The 26,404-nt window shown below is 58.3% G+C and overlaps 1 protein-coding gene across 1 annotated transcript in view; it reads right to left on the reverse strand.

The window, feature by feature from the left end:
• Positions 1-26,404, reverse strand: part of FSTL4 (follistatin like 4) — a 183,684-nt gene that overhangs the window by 54,013 nt on the left and 103,267 nt on the right. The window contains exon 5 of the mRNA XM_036014468.1: positions 3,207-3,373. Coding sequence (XP_035870361.1) covers positions 3,207-3,373 — 167 coding nt within the window. The remainder of the gene's footprint in view (positions 1-3,206; positions 3,374-26,404) is intronic.

A 26,404-nucleotide genomic window follows, 5' to 3' on the forward strand; every position in this document is an offset into this window, starting at 1 on the left:
CAATCAAGATGTCTCCCAGGAATGACAAAGCGAGGAGGCCCACACCTCCCGTGTTCGCTCAGCTCTCCGCTCAGCTCCCCGCCCTCGTGTGTAGGCTGATCCGCTTCCTGGTCTGTATGGCATTTCCACAGTCGCTAATTACTGGCAGGACAGGATTCCATATCTGACTGCGGCGGGGGGCCAGGCCCTAGCAGCCGATCGATCTCTGACCTGTGCCCCAGCAGGGCTGCCCGCCCTCCTGGGCTGTTTCCCCTGACCAATCTCGCTTCAGACGTGCCCTGGAATCCAGAGGACTTGTCTGTCCCTCTCCACAGCTATACCTCCCCAGGGCTGCTGTCCTCACTGTCCCCAGAGGGGGCTGCCGCTCAGGAACACCTGCTGTGCGCTGGGCCCCAGGCTAGGCTCGGGACACACCTCGGCCTGGAAATGCGCCTGTGAGGAGGACATCCTCACCCCCGTTTCCCCATGGGCTCCGAGAAGCAGCCCCGGGCTGCTCTGGACCTGTGGGTGGTGGCTGGTCACTGTCTGTCTTTCTGCATGAATCGGGGCTGATGTGATGGGCAGCCAGGGTCACGGCTGCCTGCCTGGGGAGTCTCGGGCAGCTGCTGGCTGCCTGCCTGCTGGGGACTCAGGGTGCACCGTGTTGTCTGGCAGCAGCAGTGACGATGACAATGACAACGATAATCACAATGGGAGTGGTGACAGTTACATGGAACACTTATGCTAAGAGTGTCACATGTATCCACATGCATTTTCTCAGTCAGTCTTCGCTCTAACCCTATGAGGCAAGAACTGTTATTCATCCCCATTCCCCAGAGGGCAAAGCTGAGGCTTAGAGGGGCCAGGCGCCCTTTCCAAGGGTAGTTGAGTGCAACTAGGAAGAGGCAAAGCTGAGACTTAAGCCCGGGAGCCTGTGACCCCTGAGTAGGTGCCCCGCACTCACAGGCTGTGCTGCCTTCCTCCGCTTCCTAAGGCGGGGAGCCACGTGCGCCTGCCGCACAGACGTGTGTGTAGGGACGTGTGGCTTGTGTCGTGTGTGTTTGTTTATGTGGTGTGTGCGTGGTTGCACACGTCGCTCGAGGACCCCCGTGGGGCTGGCGCCGCCCCGCACCCTGGCACCGGGGTTCCTGAGAAGCACAGAGCCCTGCCGATCTGCGGGCTGCAGGCTGACCATGAGCAGCAGGTGCTTCCTGGGAGGGAACGCGAGCCGATCCATCTCCAGCGGCACCCACAATTACCCACATCGCTAACCTCGCAGCACAGAGTAAAAATGCAGTTGAGTCGGTGCTGGAGGCATGTTCGAGGGAGGGGAAAAAACACCCAAAGTAATTCAATTAACCAATGGCGAGTGCATTAAGAGGACTTCTGCCTCAGCCTTTATTCCTAGAGTCTTTCAACGGAGCATTGAGCCGGGCCTGTGGATGTTCCGACAAACGTGGGCGGACCTGTCCTAGTTCTGAATTAGTCGCCGCCGGCCAAGCGGTCAGAAGCTGACACCCCACACTGAGAGCTTCTGCACACACCAGCGCGCACCCCAACACACACCTCCACCCCCAGTCTTCGCAAACAGGACTCCGACTTTCCTTGCGAAGATCCCAGACGCGCTCTGGGCATCTTAGACCCAGAAGACTCGGCCCCTCCGGTGCCTGTCTGTCAGTCTGTCAAGCACCTGTGGGCTCCAGTTGGTACTGACGTTCAGAGATGGGGAGGGACTGCCGGTGCGCACCACAGAGGGCAGATCGCGAGGAAACGTCCAGCCCAGTGTGACGAGGGTGGGGGAAGGGCACTCCTGCCAGCTCCACCCAGGGTGGAACCCCAGGCCCCTCCTTCTGTCTGCTTCCTACACAGTCTCCAGGGTGCAGCGAAGGGGCCTACAGAGGGGCAGAGTCCCAACCCTGGGGGTCGCTGCAGAACTGCAAGTGGGCCTCCCCAGAAAGCATTCTCAGAGTTGAGAGCCATCGTGCAGGTTGTGGGGTTCAGCAGCCCTGCTGTGGTGGCAGCCTTGTTTGCCGTGCTGCTGCTGCTGCTGCGTGGGCTCACCCATCTCAGGGAGGCGGGAGGGGTGGGCAGCCAGCTCCCTGCCTCCTGTCAGCTCACCCCCTTGCAGGGTCAGGCCGATGGCTGCAACAGTGTTCCCGCTAAGGTGCTCAAGTTGGTCTCTTTTTTGGGGTGCGCCCTGGCCCTTAGTGCTATCCAACTCATGGGGTCACATGGCCCAGGCCACCTCCCTCTGTCCCAGCACCTCCCTAGCACTTAGCGCTGTGAGTGGGAGCTGACCACTCAGGCTACAGGTCTCCCTTTTCTGGGCCACACCCCTGTCTCCCCGCCCCCCGCAGAGCCAGCTGGCCTGACCTGAGCAAGGAGACCAGGGCTGTCCCTGATCACCCAGAAAACTGTGGTCCTGTCACTGTAGCTGCTGGCCTGGCAGCACCCTCCATGATGATATCACGCTGTCTTCTTGTGTGAGCTTCTGGGAAGCCACCTCACCCCTTGGGCCAAACCAGGGCCGATAACTATTCTCAGATTAATCCCTGTATTCCTCGAGTCCAACAGCAGGGAGGTGCTGCCGCTGTTGCTTTGCTGCAAGAGTAGTCCACTGAGGACCGGCTGTTGAAGGAACGGCTCAGAGTGCTAGACGCAGTGTGGGTGACGCTGGGACCCCAGGCCCGGCAGCCTGTCGGCCGGGTGAGGCTGTGTGAACTCAGGGGCTCTCCCACCCAGCTCATCACACCCCCACACCCCCTCCCCACCCCACAAACAAGGCGCCAACCAGCCCAGCAGCTCGCCTCTGCCCTCCACAGGGAATCCCCTGCCCCCGTGTCCAGCTATCTACATCCTGACCTGCTTTAGGCCCAGAATCTTCCCCCTGGTGAAGACCTCACCCAGGTGTTCTCCCTGCCACGGAGCTTTCCTGCCTGGCCATGTTCTCTGTTGGCCTGTGGTCCCAGCTTCTGAGTGGTGGCTCGCCACACGGCCCCTCCTCTCACATCTCATCCTCACGCCCACCTCCTGGCCTTCATTACTGCTTCAGCCAGTACAAGGACCTCCGGCCCTGCCCCTCACTGACCCGTTCACCTTCTCCTGGGCCTGGCTGGTGGGCGTCCGGCCCCCATCCGTCCTGCCTCTGCGTGTGGTGCACCGAATGTGAGATGTCAAAAGAAAGCCCCAGGCCCTGCCTCCGCCGCCGCTGGGCGCGGGTTACTCACGTTGATGTCCTCCAAATCCAGGAAGTTCAGGGCGAGCCCATTGCGCTTCCAGACGATGGGTGGCCGCAGGTCCCCGCGGACAGCACACGTCAGCACTGTGCTCAGCCCCACGGTCACTGTGGCCACACTGACCCTGTCCTCGGGGGCGAGGCTGAGCTGGACCACCTCTGCGGGGGGGAGGAGAAGGAGAAGGCGGTCAGGGGCAGGCCTGGGGAAGGAGCCTCCATTCCAAGGGAAAGGGCCCCGGGGATGGCCTGCAGGGCCGGGCCTCAGGTGGCTTCAAGGCAACGGAAAGTCGTCCTCCCATGCTGACGAAATGTACAGCTGGGCACGTCTTCTGCAGGAGGGGACGCAACTTACATCAAATGACCAAGGGCCTCTGGGAGTCAAAATGGGTCAGGAACTACCACCAGTGGAGAAGGCTGTGGACCTGTGAGTTGAGCCATGAATGGGGGCTGCCAGGGCCCCGTGGGCCTCCACACAGAGACCAGGGGTGAAGCATCCATCCTGCGCTCCCGGCCTCGGGCCTCACGACGCCTGGGCCGGGTGAGGAGCGGTCAAGGTCCGCTGGCTGGGCCGGCAGCTTTCTCTTCCATCTGGGGGCAACTGAAAGGTCGCACTGCCTGAAGTCTGGGGAATGGACTGGCTGACCTTTGCAGGCTTGTTTCTGTCTGGGGATTCTCTGAACTTGGATTTGGATTTCTGCTTGGCAACCATGTGCTACTGGTAGCCTTTAACTGTCTGAAGTGTGCTTCAGGCCGCACCAATTACTAATCCTCATCATTTCACACTTGATAATGGGCTGTGAGACTGATCATTCTTCAGGCAGTTGGAAGGGTCTAACATAATTCCCTCCGTCCACAGGCTTTCTAAAATTCTCGGGGTTTATCAAAAAGTTAATCAGACGCAGATGTTCAAATGCCAACAAGGGATCAGGCTGGGAGGGAGGGTCACCAGCCCACAGGGCAGGCTGCCTCTCCCAGATCTACAACTTGGGGGCTGGGGGCGGCAGCCAGAGGCAGCAGGAGCGGAGGGAGGCAGCCAGCCCTGGGGAGCCTGTGTTTCTGTCGGCGCCTGGGGAGGTCTGACAGGTGTGGAGCAAGGCGGAGAGGTGGGGACTGAGCTCTGCGACTCAGCAGGACACTTCTGAGCTGTGATCAGGCGGGACACCTGAGCTCACCCCCTCCTGCCTGTGTGTGTGGGAGATGGCGTTGGAAGGGGAAGCAAAACCGGCTTCAGGTGAGATGCTCTGCAATGCAGACACAGTCAGGTGGGAACCGGGGACCAGAGCCCTCCTCACTCCACAATCGCTCAGTGGCCCTGCTCTGGGCTCATGAAGAGGAACAAGGTATATACTAGGTGCTTAATCAGTGCTTGTTGGATGGATGGATGCAAAATGGAGAAAAGGGAAATGAAGAAGGAAAGGAGCCAGCAGGCCGGCAGAGAGGGGACAACCGCACACACAGGACAAATGTGACGAGCCACATGGGGAAGACGAGCACCGCACGGCGGATGCGGGCACACCAGCGCACTATTGTATAGACAAGGCAATGTGCTTCCCGTTCCCTCTCCAGTCACCCTCTGCCTGCCGCCCTCCCACCTCCGAGTCACGAGGCTTACTGCTCAGGGGGGAGAAGGCGCTAGCCCACTCTAGACTTGGCTTTGGAGGGGCAGAGGGCAGCGAGGCGGAGAGATAAGGAGCATCTGCTGTAACTGTTTAGCTCCCACTGTGCTGTGCCAACCCTTAGGGCTCAGAATGCAGATTCTCCCCCAGTAGAGACGAGGATGTACCTCCCACTCACAGGATAAACTGTGAGGCTCCGAGCTCTAGGGAAGAAGAAAGGGGTATGGAATACCCCCTCATCCCAAGGCATTGTGGGAGTCACAAGGGAGACAGTGAGAAGGGCAAAGAGTGTGCTTGTCAGTGTGGAAGCGAGCGGAACCAAGGAGGGGGCTCTAGGAGGAGGCTGCTCCTCCCCACCTGGGCGGCTACACAGGGCGTGACAGAGCCAGGGCCGGGACTATCTGCCAGAGTCCCCTAGGCTCTGGGGTGGCCTGGAGGGGCCCAGGGGTCCTTGCCTGCATGCTGGCTGGGCTGTGAGGCAGGGGACTGTGCCTGGGGACTGCACTGGATGGCCAGGTCTGGGCCCTGAGGCTGTGACCTGCAGACCTGCAGACCTCCAGGGCTGCATGGTGCCAGTGGGGGCTGTGGGGGCTATGGGAGGCTGAACCAAGGGGAACCTTGGACTCTGGACTCCACCAGGCTGACAGAACCCAGACCAAGAGCACAGCCAGGGCTGACCTTGGGCAGAGCAGCTGGGGAGGGTGGAGGCGGGGCGTCTAGGCCCAGGAACTGGAGGTGGTGGAGGATGGCAGGGTGCTTACTTCCACATTCAGAAACCAGCTAGGGGGCCAGTGGGGGATGCAGGGTGGGAACTGGAAACCTGAGGCATTTTTTTTTGGGTCGGGCATCACTCGTGTGGATTGCTACAATGGTCCGCTCGGACTAGGCTTTGCAATGGATTGAACACTTAGGAGTGTTTCTCTCCCAATGGCTGGCAAGTGGGGCTTGTGCAGAAGTCAGGTGTGTTGCCACGTATGTGGTCAATTAATCTCCGACAAAGGAGACAGGAAACATATACAATGGAGTAAAGCCAGTCTCTTCAGTAAACGGTGGTGGGAAATCTGGACGGACAATGTAAAGATAAAATGAAACTAGATTAGTTCCTCACGCCTACACAAGAGTAAACTCAAAATGGATTAAAAGCTCACGTAAGACCCCGAACCATAAAACTCCAAGGAGAAAGCACAGGCAGTAAAGTCTGACAGTGCTCCTAGTGATTTACTCTTTCGGATGTGACTCCTCGGGCAAGGGAAATGAAAGGAAAAGCAAATGGGACTGCATCAACGTAAACAGCTTCTGCACAATGAAGGAACCACCGACAAAACAAAACACAGCCTGCTGAATGGACGGAGATAGTCCCTAATGGTCTATCCAATAAGGAGTTAATATCCAAAATAGATGAGGAATTCATACAACTTAACACTAAAACAGACAAGCAAGCAAGCAATCTGATTAAAAAATCGGCAGAGGACCTTAATAGGTATTTCTCCAAAGGGGACATACAGAGGGCCGATGCACATGTGAGAAGATGCTCAATGTCACTAATCATCAGAGAAATGCAAATGACAACCACAATGAGCTGTCAACTTACATCTGTCAGAATGGCTATTATCAATAAACCAACAAACAGCAAGTGCTGGAGAGGATGTGGAGAAAGGGGAACCCTTGTGTATTATTGGCGGGAATGCAGGTTGGTGTGGCCACTGTGGAAAATAGTGTGGAGGTTCCTCAAAAAATTAAAAATGAAACTATCTTATGACTCAGCATTCTCACATCTGATTATTTATCCAGAGGAATCCAAACCATCAATTCAAAAAGATATACGCACCCCATTGCTCAGTGCGGCATTATTTATAATAGCAAAGACATGGCAGCCACCCAGATTCCCATCGGCGGAGGAGTGGATAAAGGAAATGTGGTATATACTTGCATATACAGTGGAACATTACTCAGCCATAAAAGAGAACGAAATCTTGCCATCTGCAGCACTGAGAGTAGACTTAGAGGGTGTTACACTAAGCAAAATATGTCAGACAGAGAAAGAAACTTACCATGTGATTTCATTTATATATGAAACCTCAAAAACAAATAAATGAACAAACGGCCCTGGCCGGGTTTCTCAGTGGTTTGCGGCCCCATCCCACACACCAAAAGTTTGTGGGTGTGGTCCCTGGTCAGGGCGCGTTCAGGAGGCAGCCTGTCGACATTTCCCTCTCACCTCGATGCCTGTCTGCCTCTCTCTCTCCCTCTCCCCCTTCCTCTCTCTCTAGAGTCAACGAAAGCATATCCTTGGGTGAGGATTAAAAAAATGAACAAACAAAACAGAAACAAACTCATAGATATGGAGACCAAACGGATGGCCACTGGGGCTGGGGGCGCATTTGGGGTCTGGGTGAAAAAGACGAAGGGATCAGGAACTGCAGAACGCCAGTCCCGGGGACGCAAGCACAGCACAGGAAACGTCGTTAATGACACTGTGACAACTGTGCGTGGTGCCAGGCGGGTGCCCCCCTTGCGGGGAGATCGCCTCGTAAGTTACACAAATGTCTGATTGCTGGGTCATGCACCTGAAATGAATATAATAATGAAGGTCAATTGTAACTGAAAAATAAAAACAATTTTCAGAAAGTCTTCTTACAAGAGGAACCTACATTTTCTGTGCACGCCTGTGCTGCTGTCAGACTGCAAGACCCACAGGGCCGGCAGAGAGGGGCTCCTCTTCCTGAGACGTGGTCGCCCCACACCGGCCTTGCCTCCCTGGGGGCACAGACTCCAGGCTTTCCCAGGTGCCTCGGGGCTGCTGTGCTGCCTGAGGCCTGAGAAGCCCTGTCTTGGTAGATGGGGGTCTGCAGAGATGGCAAGGGGAGGGCATGTGGGTGGGGCGGTGTGGTGGTCTGGCCTGCAGGGGTACCGGGCCAATCACCAGGCTGGGAGCATAGGCCCTCACTCAGAAGGTAAGAGCTACGTGCGATGCCCAGGCCCTCTCTCCATGTGGCCCAAAAGCCACAGATTTCAGAAACATCTGGAAAACTAACAAGCCAACACACCGAGTGGGATGTCTGTGCACCTCTCCACCTGCTCAGGCACAGCTGGCCCCGCATCTCTGCCCAGCACACCTGTGTCCCCACACAGCACACCTGCATCCCTGCCCAGCACACCTGTGTCCCTGCCCAGCGCGCCGGCCCATTGTTTGCAAGTCTGAAGACACGCATGCTGGGCAGGAAAGACTCAGACAAAATCAGAACTCAAGCATGCCAATAGAACCCTCATAATTCTGCCCCTGTGGGCTACATCGACATGAACCAAACTGCAAATATTTGGATCATAGCAAGCTCAATGAAATGACTATTTTATTGAATTTAATTCATGTCAGGGTTCTCCGGCTCCATTTAAAATTCTGAAGAGATTGACGGCCACAGAATCTCTCCTCACTCCTGGGGATTCACTGCTTGGGAACTCACGTCTGGCCACTGCCCTTCCCTGCTCGATGACCTCCCGGGGTGGTTCCCCAGGGGGCCAAACGTGAAGCTGTGTCTTGGGCTGGGGCTCCGGTGGGCAGGGCTGGTGCCCGGCTACAGCTCTGGACACCTGGCCTCCAGGCCTGGCTCTGCTGGTGACACACTGAGGGGCCTGGGCAGGCCCCTTCCTGCCCCTGGCCTCCGCTTGGACATTTATGAAGTGAGGGGTTAGCTGGAGGGCTCTGGGACTCTGAGTGTGCACGCGGTTCCCAGTGGACGTCCCTGCAGACCTCCCCCAGTCTCTGCACCTCGCTACCCCCCGGGGCAACAGTGGCCCTGCGATGAGAATGGAAAGGCTTGCCTGGCAAGTAGGGAATTTATGGAGGGCAGGAGAGTTGGGGGTTTCCTGACAGCTTGGGGCACCTGTCTCCCTATGTGCCAGGCCTCCAACATCAGTGGGCTCCCTGGCTCCCCCCAGGATGAGGGGGGACAGGTCGAGTGGCCACGGCTGTCAGCCAGCGCAGGTTGGTTAGCACAGGCAGACCTTTGTGGGGTGCTGATTAAGCTGTGTGCCTGGCTGTGGGGTTCCAGGCAGGACTGTTAGGGGCTCTGGTGCCCAGCATGGTGCCTGGCACACAGTAGGTGGCTCGAGGCCAAGCTGGGCTGACAGCAATCTCCTGGGAGACCCCTGCCTCTCTCTCTAGGTCCTTCACACTGGAGCAGTGACACCCTTGGTTTCCCAGACAGCCAGGGTGGGGAACACCGGCAATCAGCTTCCCCCTACACAGCCGCTGTCCCTGCTCCTCAGGGCCTGCAGAGACGGGGCGGTGCTGGGGTGACCGGGCCCTCTGTGAACTGGGCCATAAACACCCTTCCTGAGGACGGGGGCCGTGGGACTGTAGCCGCTGGAGAGTTGAGTGTTGGCTCCTGTCACAGCTCTCCCTTTGTCCGGGCGCTGCTCCTCACTCTGCCCTGAACTTGACGAGACACTCACGAACCCGTCAGCACCCTCGCAGGCCGGACCCTGGCGTTTCACAGCAACAGAAATTAGATTTCTCAGAGTCGTGTCAAGTTGGTGTTGGTGTTAGAAACTCACTAATGGAACACATTCCTGTCTGGACAGTCGCTGTTTTCCGAGGGATGGTTCTGTGAAGAGATCATGTCAGAAGCTCACCCTGCCTGTCTGCACTGTGAGGCTTGAGACGGGGCCTGGGAGGGCAGGGCCAGGCTCAGGGGCCCCTGGGGCCCAGGGCCACAGGGACAGAGCCCAGGACTGGTGCTGTGACCCGTCTCTGCGGCTGCAGCCTCTTCTCCCTCTGCTCTCCCCGTGAGTCAATGTTCTGGCCTTGGGATGAGCCTCTCAGGGGACCTGGGAGTCACCAAGGGAGGTGTGGCACCTGCGGGACAGGCTCTATTGATCCTGCCTTGTTCCTGTGACCAGGGCCACCCTGTGACGTTGGTGAGTGGGACAGGAACAATGTCTCCAGGCCACGTAGGGGACAGGTAACACCCTAGGCCTCCCAGGTGCGATGGCTTTGCCCGGCATCTGCAAATGGCTCACCCTGAGGAGACACGTGTAAGGTGGGGTGCCCTGTGTCCCCTCTGCTGACCCCCCCACCAGGGTCTGCCACCCCGGCTCCTTCTGCCAGCTGCTGGAGCATGGTGGGTGGGAGGCCTGGCCCCTGGGAACAGGCTGCCTTGGGTGCTTTCACCCCGCACCTGGGTCCGAGCCCTGGGCTGCGTCTGGCCTGTGCAGGGGGCACTTGCCAGACTCTGTTGTTCCTTCCCGGGCCATCTGATTCCACTTTTGTGTGACTACCACATTCCTTCTTCCTGGCTTCATTTGGGGACGGCAATCAACTTATCCGTCGGTGACCTGCGGATTTGTGGGTAGTCTACTTTTTCAACCCATGTTGGTTGCTCGGTGTTGCTCCAACCATCCTACAGTCTGCAGTTCTGCTCTCCACTGTGAGCGAGCACCTCTGCACGCTGCACCGAGGCAGGGGCCGTACCTGTTTTCTTTCCTTCGTGTCCCTGGCACCCAGCACGGTTCCCAGCACACAGAGGGACTGCATGAGTAGTTTCAAGCAACGGAGAGATTAGGACAGTGCTCATTCAACAACTGTTTACTGGGCACCAACTCTGCCAGAACAGAGCCCCCAGCCAAATAGAGCCCCCAGGAGTTGGGGATTTATTGCGTGAGAATCCACTGGAACTCTAAGCAGGAGCCTGACGTGGTCTGATTTATGCTGTCAAAGACCGTCTGCACATGGGTCAAGATGTCTTCATTTTCTTAACAGAAACCCTTGGCTGGAAACAGGGCTGACTGAGAAGGAACACGACCATCTGTGGAACAAGAAGGTGGGTGTGTTCCCCCTGGTTCCCACGGGCTCTGCGGTCCTCCGCCGGCACCGAGCCAAGCACCCCAGGCCTCGCGGGCAGGGACTTCCTCGCAGAGTGGGGTAGGGACCCCTTGCTGCGCACAAGCTGGAAGGATAGGAAGCCTTTCCCAGAAGCCCCCACGCTGCTGTCCCCTTGGGTTCCGTTAGCCTGATCTGGGTCATGTGCTTGCTCACTCCTAAAGCCACTATGGCAAGAACAGTCAGGACTGGCGGGCAGAGGACTGTGGCTGTGGGAGGGGTGGGGAGGGGGGAGGGGGAAAGGGGTGGGGGAGGGGGAGGGGGCCCACCCCAGGAAGGGGGTGGGTGTTGGGGCAGTGCTCTGGGGCTTGTGTGGAGGGTGGACAGAATGGGTAACCGGGGAAGATGGGAGACCTGCGGGGACCTGTGGGTCAGGTGTCAGCGGCTCAGGCCAGCGTCGTGCAGGCAGAGGTGCTGAGTGGCAGGCTGATTTGGGGCAGCTGTCGGGGGCAGGGCTGATGGACTTGTCCACTTACTAACGTGGGGTGAGGGGGTGATTGAGGGAACAGGCAGAATCAAGAATGAACACTACCAGCCTGGCCTGAAAACCTGTGTGTAGCTTGCATTTACCAGACATCTGAAGGAGGGAGCAGACACTTGAGGTAAGATCCAGGTTCTGTTTTTCCTGCGGCAGGTGGACGGAGGGGCAGACACCTTCAGGATCCATCAGCATCTTGCTGGTACTTAAAACCATGGGACTGAGAGAGACCACTATGGTGAGTGGTCGGGGGAGGAGGCCTGGGACAGAGGCCTGGCTGGCAGGACCAGGAGGGACCACTGGGGCCCACAGCTGCAGGAGAGGGGGCGGGGCTGTCCCTGTGGAGCTGTCAGTCATCCCAGCGCTGTCCAGAGCTCCGCTCAGATCCCCACTGAGATCTGATCACCGGCAGCATGAAGGTCCGTTGAGACCTTGACATTTGGAACCTCGACTGTTTCCTGAGAGCGCTGGGGTGTGAAGTCGTCTCTGGGAGGGACTGAAGGAGAACGGGAGGCAAGGAGGTGGGAGAAGGGGCCCATGAAGGGGAGCAGAGGGGTGGGATGCTTGATGGGAGGTCCAGGAGACACTGGTGTGCGTTTTAGGTGTTGTGTGTGCCGGCCAGTGGGATGGCCGGATGGAGAGGGTGAGCTTTGTGATGCAGAAGAGAGAAAGGGCGCTTGAGAAGAAAAGTCTCTGGGCGGGTGAGAGCGGGGAGCCCCCCCCACACCCAGAGCAGAGCAAGTGTCCTCTGGCGGGGTGGGGACCAGGTGTCTGGCTGCAGATGGAGACGCGGGGCAGTGGCAGTGGGCCTGAAGTGAAGGACCAGGAAGGCCCCTGCGGGGTGAGGTAGGGGTTCTCAACCCAGCTGCTCCTGCCCCCCAGGGGCACAGGGCTGCGAGCAGCCACTTCCCCTTGCACTTGTATGGGAAATGTCCCTCTCTGTCCCCGGTAGGTTCTTTAAGTCATCTGTCAGAGAGAGAGCCCTATAATGGCTGCTTTGTCCGAGGACAGGTCTTGGGAAGAAAAATGCTTCCCGTTTCCTCCCCAAAGACTCCTCCACCATCTGTCAGTTCGGAAATCTCCACATCTGGACCCGCAGCAAATTGCCTCTCCCTGCACTGGACGCCACCGCGCCTGCCCGGTGAGGTGCCTGCGGAGGCTGCGGGCTGGCTGAGCGAACACTCCATCTGAGGGGGGAATGAGCCCAGGTGTCACCCACCTCTCCCCACTTCACAGTCGCAGCTGAACCCCCTTCACACGCCTCTGGATAAGGTGTGTTCAGAGGAGCCTCTCATCTCTTGTCGTTCGAGACTGCCACTCCGGGTCAGGACCCCTTCCCTGGGGATGTCTCCGCAGGTCTCTCGCTGTGCACAGACCTCCTCCCCTCCCGCTGGCTCGGGAGGGGGCCCAACTCCTCTGCCTGCTGTGAGGACACGCACACCCATCTCCAGTCTCGTCCCCCACAGCGCCTGCTGAGCGGGGCCCAAACCAAACTCCTGGCTAGTATCTGCGTGTGCCCAGGGATTCCCACGCTCGCTGGCCACGCTGGCACCTCGGGCAGAGGAGCTCAGCCCATGACACCTCGGCTTGAACCTGCAAAGCTGGCAGAAAATCAGTGTGAACACTTCTCGGGTCTATCTCTGCTCTGTCGTCGACACCCCTCGCCCACCACCCCGCCCCTGTGATGGCCACAGCCCGGACCCAGACAGGGAGCTGCCTGGAGCCCCTGGGGCAGGGCCGGCGCAGGGCACGAGGCCCCAACAATCACCAGGGTAGCAGTGAACTAGAGGCTGAAAAATTATTTTCCACAACTTGACAAACGTGTCATCTGATGGAGGGAGACAGGGGTAACCTTAAGTTCCAGTAAACATCAAGAAGTCAGAGAAAGGCAACTTAAGAGTTATACACGGTGCCTTGGTGCCCACCCCCAGCTCCTCAGCCAGGCTGGGCGTGGTGGGCAGGGGACACCCCAGGGACCGGTCACCGGCAGTGCTGTCCCTGGCAATGGAGGGGGCAGTTTAGCTTGATTCCATGTGTGTTTGTGGTGTGATGCCGAGTGGCTTTGCATTACAACCGGACAGCCTCCTGCAGCCCGGGGCCACTGCAGGGCTCCCGGTGCCTCTGATGCAGGGGCCACGTGCACCTCTGAGCAGAAGTCAGCGTGCTGAGAAATGGCCCTGCGTCGGGAGGCCTGCAGGTCCCGTGTGGGGACATGCTGGGCTGCACTGGGGACGAAGCCCATGTCAGGACCCTGCAGCCAAAGCCATGCCGGGCCCAGGCCAGGTGTCTTTTGCAGTTGTAGCAACAGGCTCAGGTTCGGGTTTGAAGGGGTTGGAAGTCTTTGGGATAAAATATCATCTGGGGTCTGGTGCCCCTTTGTGAACACCACACACACACACACACACACCGCACAGACAGCCCAGGATCCTGTCCACCCTTCTCGCCCCTGGACACCTCGATGCGCCCCCCAGCACCGTGGTCCATACTGACATCTGGCAGTCTGCAGCGCCCCTGGAGGCCACCCTTCCTGCCACTGTAACCCCATCTGTGCCAATGTGACCATCCTCAGCCTCACCTGCCACCTCCACTCTGGCCCGTTGGGAAGGAAAGGGATCTGAGGAAGCAGTTCGAGCTGAGGAGGACTGACCATAGCTGGTGCGTTGCTCTCCTGGGTCCTGGCCCCACCACCTCTCCAGTTGGGGTTGGGGAAATGGCCCTGACACCAAGGGGCTCAGCTGCCCTAGGCTCCGCAGACACCGCACCCATGGGCCCCTGAAGACCTGGGGGCAGCCCAGTGGTCCCTGGGAGTCATGGGGACCACAGGCTCCGCTGCTGAGCCCACAGGACCGTGAGGTGCTGTCTCAGCAGGCAGTAGAGCCCTCCTGGGCTGTCCCGATGTGCCGCGGTTGGAAAGAAATCACGAATATGAAAATCCACCCATCTGCCCTATAGTCTCTCATGCCACCCATCTGCTGGGAGCCTGCTGGGAGCCTGCTGGGAGCCAGGCCCTGGGTGGCCCTGGGAATGATGGGACCCCTGGTGTTCCCAGCTGGGACCAGCCTGAGCTCTTCTGGACCTGGTGCTCTGATGTCTGCAGACCCCCACTCTAGACAGCCCATGCTACCCCTCACCTCATCTTCTCTAGCCAGCCCCCTTCCGGGACCAGTTACACTGTCCTTGCTCACACCATCAACCTTTGGCCCACAAGGTTCCCAGGTCTGGTTACCTGCTCCTTCCCAACCTTCCCAGCTCAACCTCTCCTCCACTCCCTCAGCCACAGCCAGAGCCCCTCCAAAGGCCTCCTGCACAAGGCCCAGGTCACGGATGTGCACCTGACCTCACGGGGAAGCCTGGAGGCCCCAGTGAGCTGTAACAGCATGCCCTTCCCATTCCTGCCCCCCACCTTTCCAACCACTGCACCTCCCTGAGGCTTCCTCGCTGGCCCTGTGCCACAACCACCCCCCTTGGACCACTGAACTCGGGGTGACTGAAGTCCTGGGGAGTTCTGAGGCCTTTGCAGATCAAACTGGGGGTGCGGCGGCCAGGCCTGTTCGTCTTTGTGGCAAACTCCAAGTGCAAATCCCAGCTGCACCCCTGTCCATCCTGAGATGGGAAGGATGAGGTGGGGAGCTTCGTCTTTCCCCAACTTTTGGAAACCCTCAGTCCTAGAGACAAAAGCTGTCACTTCTGGAGGAGCTGTAAGGTGCCTGCAAAATCAGACCACTCTCCACCCCCAGAAGCTTCTGTGGATCTACCTGACAATGAACTTGCCCAAACGTGCAAAGTTGTCTTTGACCAGGGGCCAGTTGTGGTGCTGTCTGTGCCAGGAGAAACCAGAGCCACCGGCGTGCCCGGCACCAGCGGGCGGCCAAACATTGTGTTTTGGCCCCACATGGAATATTACACAGCTGTTGGAAGGAGCCATGTAGATCTTTTTGTAAAACTGACTTCCTATCGCTTTCAGTGAGAAAAGCAAGTTGGAAAACAATGCGTAGTGTCTGATCTGAGGTCACAAAGATCCCTGGGTGGGTGTCTGTTTGTGCGGGGACACAGCCTGCCTGGGCTCCACCACCTGGGGAGACGACCCCAACCCCCAAGGCGAGGGACTGGGCTGGCAGGGGGCTTGGGAGGGGCTATCTTTCAACTTAATGGGTAATTGTGCAAAAGTGGCATATATTACTTTGAAACAAAAGATGTAACTTCAAGAAGGAAATGAAAGAAAGCCCAGGGGGTGTTACTGTTTTGGGGTCTCAGGATGGGGATAGGATGGGGCAGTGGGTCTGAGGGCTGAGTCTGCAGGAGTTCACGCTCCTGTAGTGGGTGGGTGGGGGGCGGTCACTCAGCCGATGAAGCTCTGCTCTAGGCCTCGCTGCCGCCAAGGAGGACGCATCTGCCCCGCTGCACCTGCCAACTCCCTGTGCCCTGAGCTGCCCTGGGCGTCTCCGGGGTTCTACAGGCACCTTAGCGGCCCCTCTCGTCTCACTGGGCTGCAGGGCTGACAAAGAGAGGGGGTGAGGTGGACACTGCCGGCCACTGCCGGCCACTGACTACCAGCTTCGGGATGGAGACCGGCGCCTGCAGAGCCGGCCGGCTTCTCTCTCTCCCCTTCTCTTCCACGTTTGAACTCAGGTCAGCCTTCCCTGCATGTGCACCTGACGCGGCCCTTCCTGCAGGGTTCCACCCCATTGTCTCCATGATCTGACATGGGGCCGGGAAGAACACGGCCACTTTGAGCGATTTAACAGGATGCTTTAATGATGTATTGAAAGTGAACGCTGACCCCAGGTAAGAGGTGCTAAACTGGTACTTTGAAAGCACACCGTCCATTTCCCTCTGATGGACTCTCCTCCTTAAATCACTGTGTTGTCATTTTTACGATGCAGATCTAGCTATTGAGGCTACAGGACTGTGAAATGTCATATAAAAAAGCCAATAAGAAAAAAAATAAAATTAAGTTGAGGGGAGCGTGCATGAGCATTTCAAAAACGTTCCCTTCCATTACGCTGTTACCCTCTCTCAGTCAAGGGGCACGGGGCTCCCACCCCCTCACACAGAGATCGCACCACAACGTGGACTAGCGCTCCATTCCCGGGCCCGCGTGGCAGTGGAAGGGCATTGTCACGGCAACGGTGGGACACATTCTGGACTAAATTTGAGGGGACGCTGGTGCCGTCGGATGGCGATGTGGGGGCTGGGGTTCCGTGAGGTGCAGGCCGCCCCCACCCCGTTCTCCCCACTGGGCAGCCTGCAACACAACCCCAAGTTTCCCGAAGCCCAGACCACTGGAGGTCCTGGGCCTCGGGTTGAGGGGGCGCGGCAGCTGCGCTACCTGGGAACAACCTTCAATAATTCCACAAGGGCCTGCTCTGGGAAGACTGACTCCCACCCCTAGAGCTCAAAGCCTGGGCTCTCTGGGGGCATCTGGCATTCTGTCCTGAGGCCGGAGAGTGCTGCCTCGTGGGCTGGCCGGCCTGAGCTGGGCCAGATGGAGGGGCAGCGGCTGCCGGTGGCAGAAGCCCCACCAACGGCGCCCGATGGAGCCCATGCGCGTCCTGGGTAACTCCAGCAGTGCAGTCCTTTTCTCTGGCTCTGCACTTGCCAGATCCGGGAAGGCGGGTCCAGTGTCGCTGGTAGGCGGTCACAGGAAGCGGCTGCAGCGCTTCTTCTGGAGCTCTCGGAGAGCCGACTCGTTCTTCAGAAGCCATTGGCTTAAAGGGATTCCGCTGTATCATTTTTCCCACGTGATGTGCTGCAAACGGGTCCGCTCAGCACTTCAGCTGGGGGAACATATTTCCACCTGGGAGGCTGCCCCTGCGGAGCTTCTCGCAGCCTGGGTGTGCAAGGCACAGAGTCGTGGCCCTGCTGAGGGGTGGGGCCTCGGCGAGGCTGTGGGGGGTTGGTGGTGAGCACAGGCATGCCTGAGTGGCTGGCACTTTTTCTCCACTTTTTAAATAATCTATTCAGCGTCAATTCCAGCAAGTGAGAGTCTGCTCTGAATTGAATTTTACCCTTAATGAGATGCCTTGTCCCTTTGTTCTCTGTCACGGAGACCTTGGGAGTTTTTATTAGAGAGTGAAACAAAACTTCTCACTGTTTTCGTGTTTCCTAATAAATCGAGTCATTGCCTGAATTTTTATGCAACTAATAATGAGTGAGACTTCGCCAGGAAAGATTGATATGATCAGAAAAGAAATTACCTGTGTTATCTCTGGGCGGGCAGGGGTGTGCTGAGGAAGGAAGTTAATCAGTTTTCTAGGTCAGACGAAAGGCGGCTGCTCCAGGAGGGCTGGCAGGCCCCGTTGCCAGGCGGCTGCTCCAGGAGGGCTGGCAGGCCCCGTTGCCGAGGGATGCTTGGAAGCTGGAGCCACCCTCCGGGGAGGGGCCCTGGAGCGGCGGGCCCGCCTTCTCCCTCCTGCGGGAGCAGCCGGCTCTGGCCGTGGGGTCTTTGGAGTCGGGATTTTCTTCCAACGTGACATTTCCACCTTCTGCTTCTTAAGACCAAAGTGCCCCATGGACGGCCCGGAGACAACTAAGCACATGGAGGGAACTGGGTTAACAGGAGACAGGTGACATCTCCATCAGGGGAGAGGTCGGCAAGGTCAAGTCTATGATCAGAATGGACGCCAGCATTCTAAGAATTTGTGCCCCATACATAATGTGCCCTTCGAGTGACAACAGAGACTGAAAACCAGTCCTGCAGCCCTTCCTTGAAGCCCACAGCCAAAGGAACGAGAGTTTGCTGAGAGCCACAGGGCGGGCTCTGCCACACTCGCTAAATTACTGGCATATTGTTTGTCTGTGGAGAAAGCAGCTTGCCCAGCGTGGCAGTAAGGAGCGTGTGATGGAGAGGCAGCGTGGAGGGGGTCGGGGTGGTAAGGCCACGATGCACAGTTACTCACGTGGCCGTTTGCTGCGGCTCACCACCGATTAACAGACGCACGCTTGTTCATTTACTCAGCATTATGTTTAATCATTTAATTTTGCAGGAGCTTTCAGATCTTTTAATCATCCTAATATTGTTCTTATTGCAACACATTACTTAGCTGTTAGTTCAATTCAATTAAAAAGTGTCATCCCAAAGTAATTTATTCCGTGCGCGTCGCTAAGTGGATATACCCTAGATATGTCTGCATTTTAAAGGGATAATAACTCTCCCAATTTATTAGTCTGTGAACGGCTGTGCTGCGTGAGCCCTACAGGCGGCACCACTCGTGGGGAGCATCTGCGGGTGCCGATGACGCCGCAGATCTGCGACTGTTCCCCCAGAGCTTGCGCTGCGACTCAGAAGAGAGTGTGACACCTTGGACCGTCTCTTTGCACTCAGGTGGCCCAGCCTGACTTCCTCACCCCGATAGCATTTGCAACAGCACAACCTCCAAGTTCGCCCGGGGTGCCTCCTGGTGGGGGTTCCCGTCCCTGCCTCACTTTAGGGGCAGCAGACACTGGGGGTCTTCGAGGGCCAGTGCAGGGGATGGGGGAAGCGTCTGCCAGGCATCTGTGTGTGGGGAGTGCAGGGCTCTCTCCCCTTGGTGGACCCTCCTTGGTGGACTTTTGAGATATTTCCTCTGTTCTCTCTGGAGCAACGCTGTCCAGTTGAAACACAACACAAGCCACGTATCTGCTTCAAATTTCCTAGCAGCCACATGAAAAAGTAAAAAGAAACAGTGGCACTCATTCTAATAACACACTTAACGTATCGAAATAGCAGTTCAACATGAAATCAACATACAAGTTCGCTAATGTGGTATTTTGCTTTCATTTTCCATGCGAGTCCTCGACATCTCATGCATACATCTCACTGTGGTGCAGCCTCCTGTCGGGCAGTGGCCGTCCAGGTGTGGATGCTCGGCATGAACCTGGGCACTCACGGAGACACTGCCTGGGGCGGTTCCTTCTGCCCCTGCACCCAGAGCCCCACCCTGAGCGCTGATCACCAAGCGCAGGGAGTGAGCCTGGTGCTTCCCCTGCCGTGTCCCCCGTGGGTACCCAAAGCCTTGCCTCTCGTGTTGGCAGACCCACCGACACGGCCAGGGCAGTGGCCTGAGCTGATGGGTGGTGGTCTGCAGAGATGTGCTCTAGGCAGGCAGGGGTGTCACTGGAGTCTGGTGACAGTGGCTAAGTGCCGTTTCCATGTCCTAGAACTTGGAGCACTGACCCCCCTGGGCCAGTAGAGGAGCCCTGGGGCGTCAGGGACAAACAGAGAGACCTTTCGAAATCTCAATGCCCTTTCCCGCTTGTGCAGAAGGCCGTGATTATTAACATCTTGCTCTTGGAAAAGGGCTGTCGTGCTGCTCTGCAGGAGAGCAGCAACTCAGGGGAAGTGAACGAGCAACTCCGCGGGTGCCTCCAGTCCATCACGGCGTCTTCACCTCCTTAACCGAGAACTGGAACTCCGGCCGCCGCTGCAGTGTTTCCCAGAAAACAGCCTCCCCCGCCTGGCCTCGTTTTGTGTGTTACGATCACAGCGATGGACTGACATCAGCGCGCCCGGCGGGGCTGAACCACAGGGCTCCTGATGCTCCGGGGGTCTCAGCCCTCTCCCATGACCAGAGAGGCCACCCCTCTGTCAGCACCCTGGTGTCCTCGCCCCAGGGCTCACCCCCGACTCCGAGGATTCGTCAAACACAGTCCTTCACACTCAGGGTGGTCTGTCCCACCCTGTTGCACGAGAAGATGAAACTGTCTTCAGAGGGAAACATCGCAAAGAAGCCACACTTAGCAACGAGGACAGGGTCCCAGTAGCAGCAGGGAACCACTGCTGAGTGCCACCGGTGGGCCTGCCTCTGTACCTCTCGAGGGGCCTCGACGGGGTTCGCGGGGCACAATGCAAAATGGAAACACAGAGGCCTGGGTGTCACGGGACCCACCCTGGCCACGCACAGCAGCACGTGCACCCATCAGCCTGCTTCTCACAGCACTGCACTCCCCATGACGAGGATAAGCAAGCAGGGCCCGGAGGTGCCCAGGCTGCTGGTGGGACAGGCTGGAAGCCCCCCCTGAGTGGAGGAGAGGAGGCGGGCGGGCCAAGTCCTCCCCAGCGCAGGGGGCGTCGCAGCAGGCTGCCCAGAATCACGCTGTGAGCGCTGATTTAGTTTCAGGAAAATACTATCATTTGTCCCATTAAATTAATGTTGTTAATTTGAAGTTTATTGGGTTTGCAGTTTGTTTTTATTTCATGTATGAATTTGTTTTAGCTTTGTGCTGGAAAAGAACACTCTGCAGAAGGAATGTGTACCTAGTTTTACGTTTGTACATATTTAACTAACATTATACTAAACGTGAATTAAGGCAACGGCGAGAAACCAGAGCACTTCCCCCTGACATTCCTTAATGAGGGACACGTACCTCCCACCTGTCCCCAAGGTGGGAGCTACCGCGATGCTCAGGGCCCTTCCCCAGCGGAGCAGGAGGGGAGAGGGTGAGGGGGAAGGGAGGGAGTTGGTGCGGGGGGAGGCAGGTGGCCTCTCTGACCCCTGGGCTGTCTAAGGCTGGCAATGGAAGGGCCCCCAAGGTCAGTCCCGTCCTGGCTCCCCTCCTGGCTGCCACCGCACCCCCTTGCCTCGGCCTGGGGAGCCCTCCGTCCTGTCATATCAATCCTCAGAGTGGCCCTGGCCCGAAGGCAGGGAAGGGGCCTGAACCCAGTGGCTAAGGCCATGGTGGGGGGTCAGTTAGGACCCCTCAAGGCTGTGTGGCCAGCTGACCCTGACAGGGGCTAAAGACCGTCACTCCCTCTGCACCCCCCTCTCCGTGTCGCCCCTATTCTCAGGACCGGAGCGTGTCTGAAAGCAGCAGGTGATCCCTCGTTTCCCCACGCACCCTCCCCAGGGGCGATTCCACACCGAGACACCCTCCCAACAGCAGTGCGCGTCCACGGTCGGCCCGGAGTGTTCCCAGGAGCGCTGTTTATAATGGCCCCACACCGGAAACAACCTGGCACGTCAGGGTGGCACACTCTTACACCGGAGTATTCCAGACGGCTGACAGGAACACCCCTCTGCTGCAGGGGAAGCAACACTAGATGGACCTCACGCGTGGTTCCCAGGAGGCAGCCAGATGCAGTGAAGCCACGCTAGGTGATTCCACTGACATGAAGTTCAAAAGCCTGCGAAACGACCCTGGAGTATTGGAAGGGAAGATGCCGCTTGCACCCGGGAGAGGGGAGAGCGCCTGGGTGCCGTAGTGTTCTATTTGTTCGTTGTGATGGTGGCCGCACAGGGGCCCCCTGCCAACGTCCCTGCACGGTTGCTTAGGTCGTGCGCAATTTCTGCATCTAGTATGTGTCAAGCACATTTAAAAATGACAGACACATTATAATTTGAAACAGAGGCTACAGAGTAAAGAAAACCTATAAAGAAAAGTGTTGTGACTCCCCATCAGCTCCCATGTACCTTCCGGTGGGAAGGATCGGGGGCGGGGGCCGAGTGGGGGCCGGGACATCCCGTGGGCCTGACTGGCCCCTGGCGGCGAACCCCGAGGCCCTGAGGGAAGCGGCCCACCAACGCAGCTGTCCTGCTGGGGGACTCCGGGGCCCTGGCTTTTCTCTCCCACACCGCGACTGGAGTGCAGCCCTGCTCTGAACTGCCCCTGGGGGTTTGTGCCCAGGATACTTGCTGCTGTTCTGAAGAAAAAGATGAAGGACACAGGCCGTCTGGGTTGGGCAGGGGCCCCTTTGTGACAAGGGACTTCATCATCCTCTACCCTTCCCTGTGACCAGAGCTATGCGCCCCTTGAGCTCAGTCCCACGGCCTGGACCACGTGGCCCCCCACAAAGGGTGGGAAGGCTCTTCCGGGGAACTGAGAAGCTTTGCATGGGAACCTCCGGGGGCATCCCCAGCTGGCCAGAGGTTGCCCGGTCACTTGGCCTCCCCAGAGTGCCGCTGGGCTGGTGCAGTAGTGCCACGATGCTCAGAACATGGAGAGGTCCCACGCCCACCAGTTAGCAAGTCAGTCCACAGGGAGGCCAGGCGCCCGCGCCCTGGCCAGGGCCTGCCTGCCCGGAGCTCCTGGCCCGGTGTGGCCTGGAGTTCGCAGCTACAGGGATCTTGAAAGACCCTGTGTGACTCCTGCCATGGTTCCCAGCCGCCTCTGCTCACCAGGACTCCTGCTGCCCCTCCACTGCAGCCTCAGCTCTTGTTCCCCACTTCGCCTGCCTGCCGGCTGCAGGGGCAGCCTTTCCCTGCTCAGGTGCACCAGCAGCGCTCTGCCTCTGCTGGAACTTTCTGTCCTGTGCCCCATCAAGGCGGACACGGCGCATGCTTCCCTCTCTGTTGTGACTTAGACACGCTCTCAAGGACGACGCTCCCCTAGCATGCTCTGACGGGGCCGGGGCCTGTTCCCCTGTCTGCCCTTGGGGGCCATCCTGGCAGGGGTGGCATTGGGAGCTCCATGGGGAAGACTGGAGTGGGAAGAGGCTCTAGCTGAAGACTGGGCACCGGGTGCCGGGCTCAGAGGGACCTGCTGGCGGGGAGTCCCCTCCCTGCAGGCCTGCGGGTCACACTCCCCTGAAGACCTCCAGCCTCCCTCCCGCCCCCCCGCCCCCCGACAGCTGTGCAGGGACATGTCTGGGCTTTAGAGCCAGGACATCAGGGAGGAAAGGGGCTGGGTTTCCAACCCAGCTGGCTCCTCCTGTGGGTGGCTGAGCCAAGGGAGCCTCAGCCCAGGGTACAAAGAGGCCCCAGGCTCCCAAACTGGGGTGGGGGTGCTGGGTACCATTTCCTAAAGGTGCACCTGCATGCCTGACCCCCCTCCCCTGCATGCACCAGGAGGCCCCAGACCCTCCCAGCGCCGGCCCACTTGCTCAGATCGCTTGGCTGTGGCTCAAGTGCTGCCGTGGAGCCGAGAGCTTGTGCAGGGCGGGTCAGTGTCTGTGCAGAAGTTCCCCAGAGCAGACTGTGCTGCCTCTGGTCTCCCAGCATCCTTGGCTGTAGCCAGAACTAGGTCCAGGATGCCTGGTGTGGCGGTGCAGTCTGGGCCAGGCTGGCCACTGCACACACCTCCTAGGATGTTCAGGGGCCCCTCAAAGGGACCCATCCTCCTTGGGGGCTACAGTGGCTAGGGTCCCCGTCCCCCCACAATTCATGTCCATGCAGAACCTCAGAATATGACCTTACTTGAAAATGGGGTCTTGGCAGGTGTAGTTACTTAAGGACCAGGAGTCATCCTGGATTTAGGGTGGGCTCTAAGTCCCATGGCTGGTGTTTCGTATGGAGTGGACACCGACTAAAAGGCCACATGGGATGCAGGCAGAGCCTGGAGTGGCATTGCTGAACACCAGGGAACTCGGGAGCTGCCAGGTCTGGAAGAGGCTCCTCCCCTAGCACCTGCAGAGGGCGTGGCCCTGCCCGCACTTGGATTTCAGACTCCGGCTTCCTGGACTGTGAGACCTAAATTCACGTTGTTTTGAGTTGCCTTGTGGCACTTCAATGCGGCAGTCCTAGTAACACTACTCAGGGCTGTTCTTGAGTTCAGGGGCAAACCAACCCACAGTACCCCCAGCTGTGTGTGTGGCCACTGCTCTAACCTTGGTGAATCCTCTCAGTGCCCCGCCCAGGCCTCTGCGGCCTGGGGAGGAAGCACAGGAGGGAGGAGACCTTGAAATCTCCAGCCTACCCACTCTGCCCAGCAGGATGGCTCAGAGCCCTCTGCCTGGGAGCGCAGGCATGAATATGGACGAGCTAAGTTACTGAAAGCGTCCCAAATTCCCAGGCAAGGTCCATGCCACTCTGGAGTGGCCTGGGCGAGGTGGTGCAAACAAGGCATGAATGTCACCCCCACAGCAGTGCCTGGCACCCCATGCCCCCAAGCCGGGGGTCTTACTCAGCAGCTGGCCACCGCATGCAGAGTGCAATCCACCCTCCGTCCTTCGTGAGAGCCTCCCGCTGACAGTGCCCCTTCACCACCTCCCTGCCACCTGAGCACAGCCTCGCAGGTGCTGTGTCCTCTGCCGGGGTGGAGTCCTCTGACGGCTCCTTCTCATCTTTCACGTTATCCTGCAGAGGGGTGCCCTTACCCTGCCACTGCCTGGCCTAGACTGGGTAGCCACTGTTTCCTGACTCTCCCCAAAGACAGTACGCTCTACGAGGGCAGGAACCGGGTCTAGTTTTGGTCACCACCCGGCTCAGCGGCCTGCCCAGTGCCTGGCAGGCAGGGCACACTGGGTGTGTTGGGAACCGCCCTGCCTGGTTTTAGGAGCTGTAACCCCCCCATGGCTAAGGCTGAGTGGATGACCTTTGGACTAGAAGCCACTAAGGAGACAAAGCTTACCTCCCTGGCAGGAGTGCTGCTTCTGCTCCTTTTACTTCTTCCATAACTGGCCCCCAGTGCTTGGTTGGTTAGCCAATGATGGGAAAGGTTCCCCCAAGGACGGACTTTGGGGGGTATAGCAAAAGGGGGTGATGGACCCTCACCCCTCAGCTTTGACATAGCCTGAGCCCTCATTCTGTCTGCAAGATGTCTCCTAATCTCTTGACTGCCTTACCCCTGCTCGACTTAAACCTGAAACAATGACAGAGGGTGGTGCAGCCCTGTGCTGGAAAGGGCGGGTTTCCGGACAATTAGGCCTAAGAAAGAATATGTAAAATCCTGTGAAACCTGCTTTGTTTAGAATGCTCTCAATTAAATAAGGGTCCAAGCAAGAAGTGAGTTTGTTCCTCAAAAGTTTTATTGCTCTTTAGCTATCTGACCCTGACTCAGAATAGGCCCTCAGAGTTCTTTGTTATCTGTTGTTTGATCCTTACTGCCTGACAGTGATTAATGAGCTTTATCTGTATTCCTGTGCAAATGAACCCAATAAAAACCCACTGAGGAAAAGGCTCTTGGCTCTTCTCCTTTGAGAGATTGGCCACCTTTTCTCCCCAAGCAGATCATGTCTTGTAGACTTATTCTCATCTGTGGCAGCTGGGGCGGGGTCCCCTGTGGGTGGAGCCCCCCCACAAGGGTGGGTGCTGGCGGGTGAGTGGTGAGGCTGGCACATTGCTTCCCTGGGTGCAGGACGCCCCTGGGAGGCTCTGAGTGTGGGGGACGGTGGTAACCCACTCCTGCCTCTCCCACCAGCCCCACTTCCAGAGCCTTTTTGCCTGGTGCTTGTGATCTGATGGTCATGAACCCAGAGTCCCCGAAAGACCCCTGCTGACTATTGCCTGGAACCTTCTTTCTAGGAAAATGCTCCCAGTTTGGTTGGATCTAGGAGGCCAAGAATGGCAGTAATGAAAGCTAACCGCCCCTGAGCACCCTGCCACGCACTGGGCAAGCCCTCTACACACACTGTACCTTCAGCCCTCAGAACGGGGGGGGGGGGGCCCTATGAAGCAGGTGGTTGCAGGATTCCCATTGTACAGATGAGGAAATGAGGCTTGGAGAGGGAGGCAGCCCAGCCCTTCAGGAGCTTCCCGAGCTCCCGCTGCAGCCCTGGTGCGGGCTTTCTCCGAGACCTGAGCTGACTGACTGGGGCGCAGCAGAAGGTGGAAGAGCAGGGTGGGACTGGGGGCTGAGGGAACATGGCGGTGGGGACCTCTTGTCTCGTGAGCTGCTGGCTGAGTGCCCCTTACCCTGGTACTTGGCTTTTCCACAGCATGGTTGGGTCTCCAGGGGGCAGGGCAGAGACCACGTGGGCTGGGGACTTGGTCGGCATACCTGGACCACACGGCGGCGGCCAGCACTGCACTCCATGGGTGGCTGGTGAACCTGGGTCTGGTTTCCAGACTCCGGTCAGGTCTGAGCCTGGTCTATGTGGTGGGGGGCGCTGGTCAGGAGTGTCGGGGCACATCTTCCCCTGCAGCATGGATTTACGGAGCACCCACTGTGTGCTAGGCCCCACGCGGCTCTGGGGAGTGGGAGGTGAGTGAGTCCAGGTGAGGAGAGACGTGGGCAGGGAGGAAATGCCTGGCGGGGCATCTGCTGTGTTCTCAGAGCTGTCGCCCTGCACAGGGACACTTAGGTCAAGTCTGAAAAGACTCAGAGGGTGGGTGGGACCCGGGGAGGGGGTTCCAAGCAGGGGACACAGTGGGTGCCCTGCTGTGGGTTTGGATGAGCAGTGGCAGGAACGCCAAGGCACTTGCTGAGGACGTGGTGGAAATTCCTTAAACGCGTGGGGCCCGAGAGGCATTGGCCACATGCACCCCGCGTGTCCTGGGTGGGGATGCTGCGGCCGTGTGCGGGAGAAGCTGTGCATTCTGGCCTCCTGCCAGCCTGCAGTCACACTGTCGAGCTCCAGAGGATGT

This window comes from Phyllostomus discolor, chromosome 13 (genome assembly GCF_004126475.2).
Source record: "Phyllostomus discolor isolate MPI-MPIP mPhyDis1 chromosome 13, mPhyDis1.pri.v3, whole genome shotgun sequence".
Taxonomy (NCBI): domain Eukaryota; kingdom Metazoa; phylum Chordata; class Mammalia; order Chiroptera; family Phyllostomidae; genus Phyllostomus; species Phyllostomus discolor.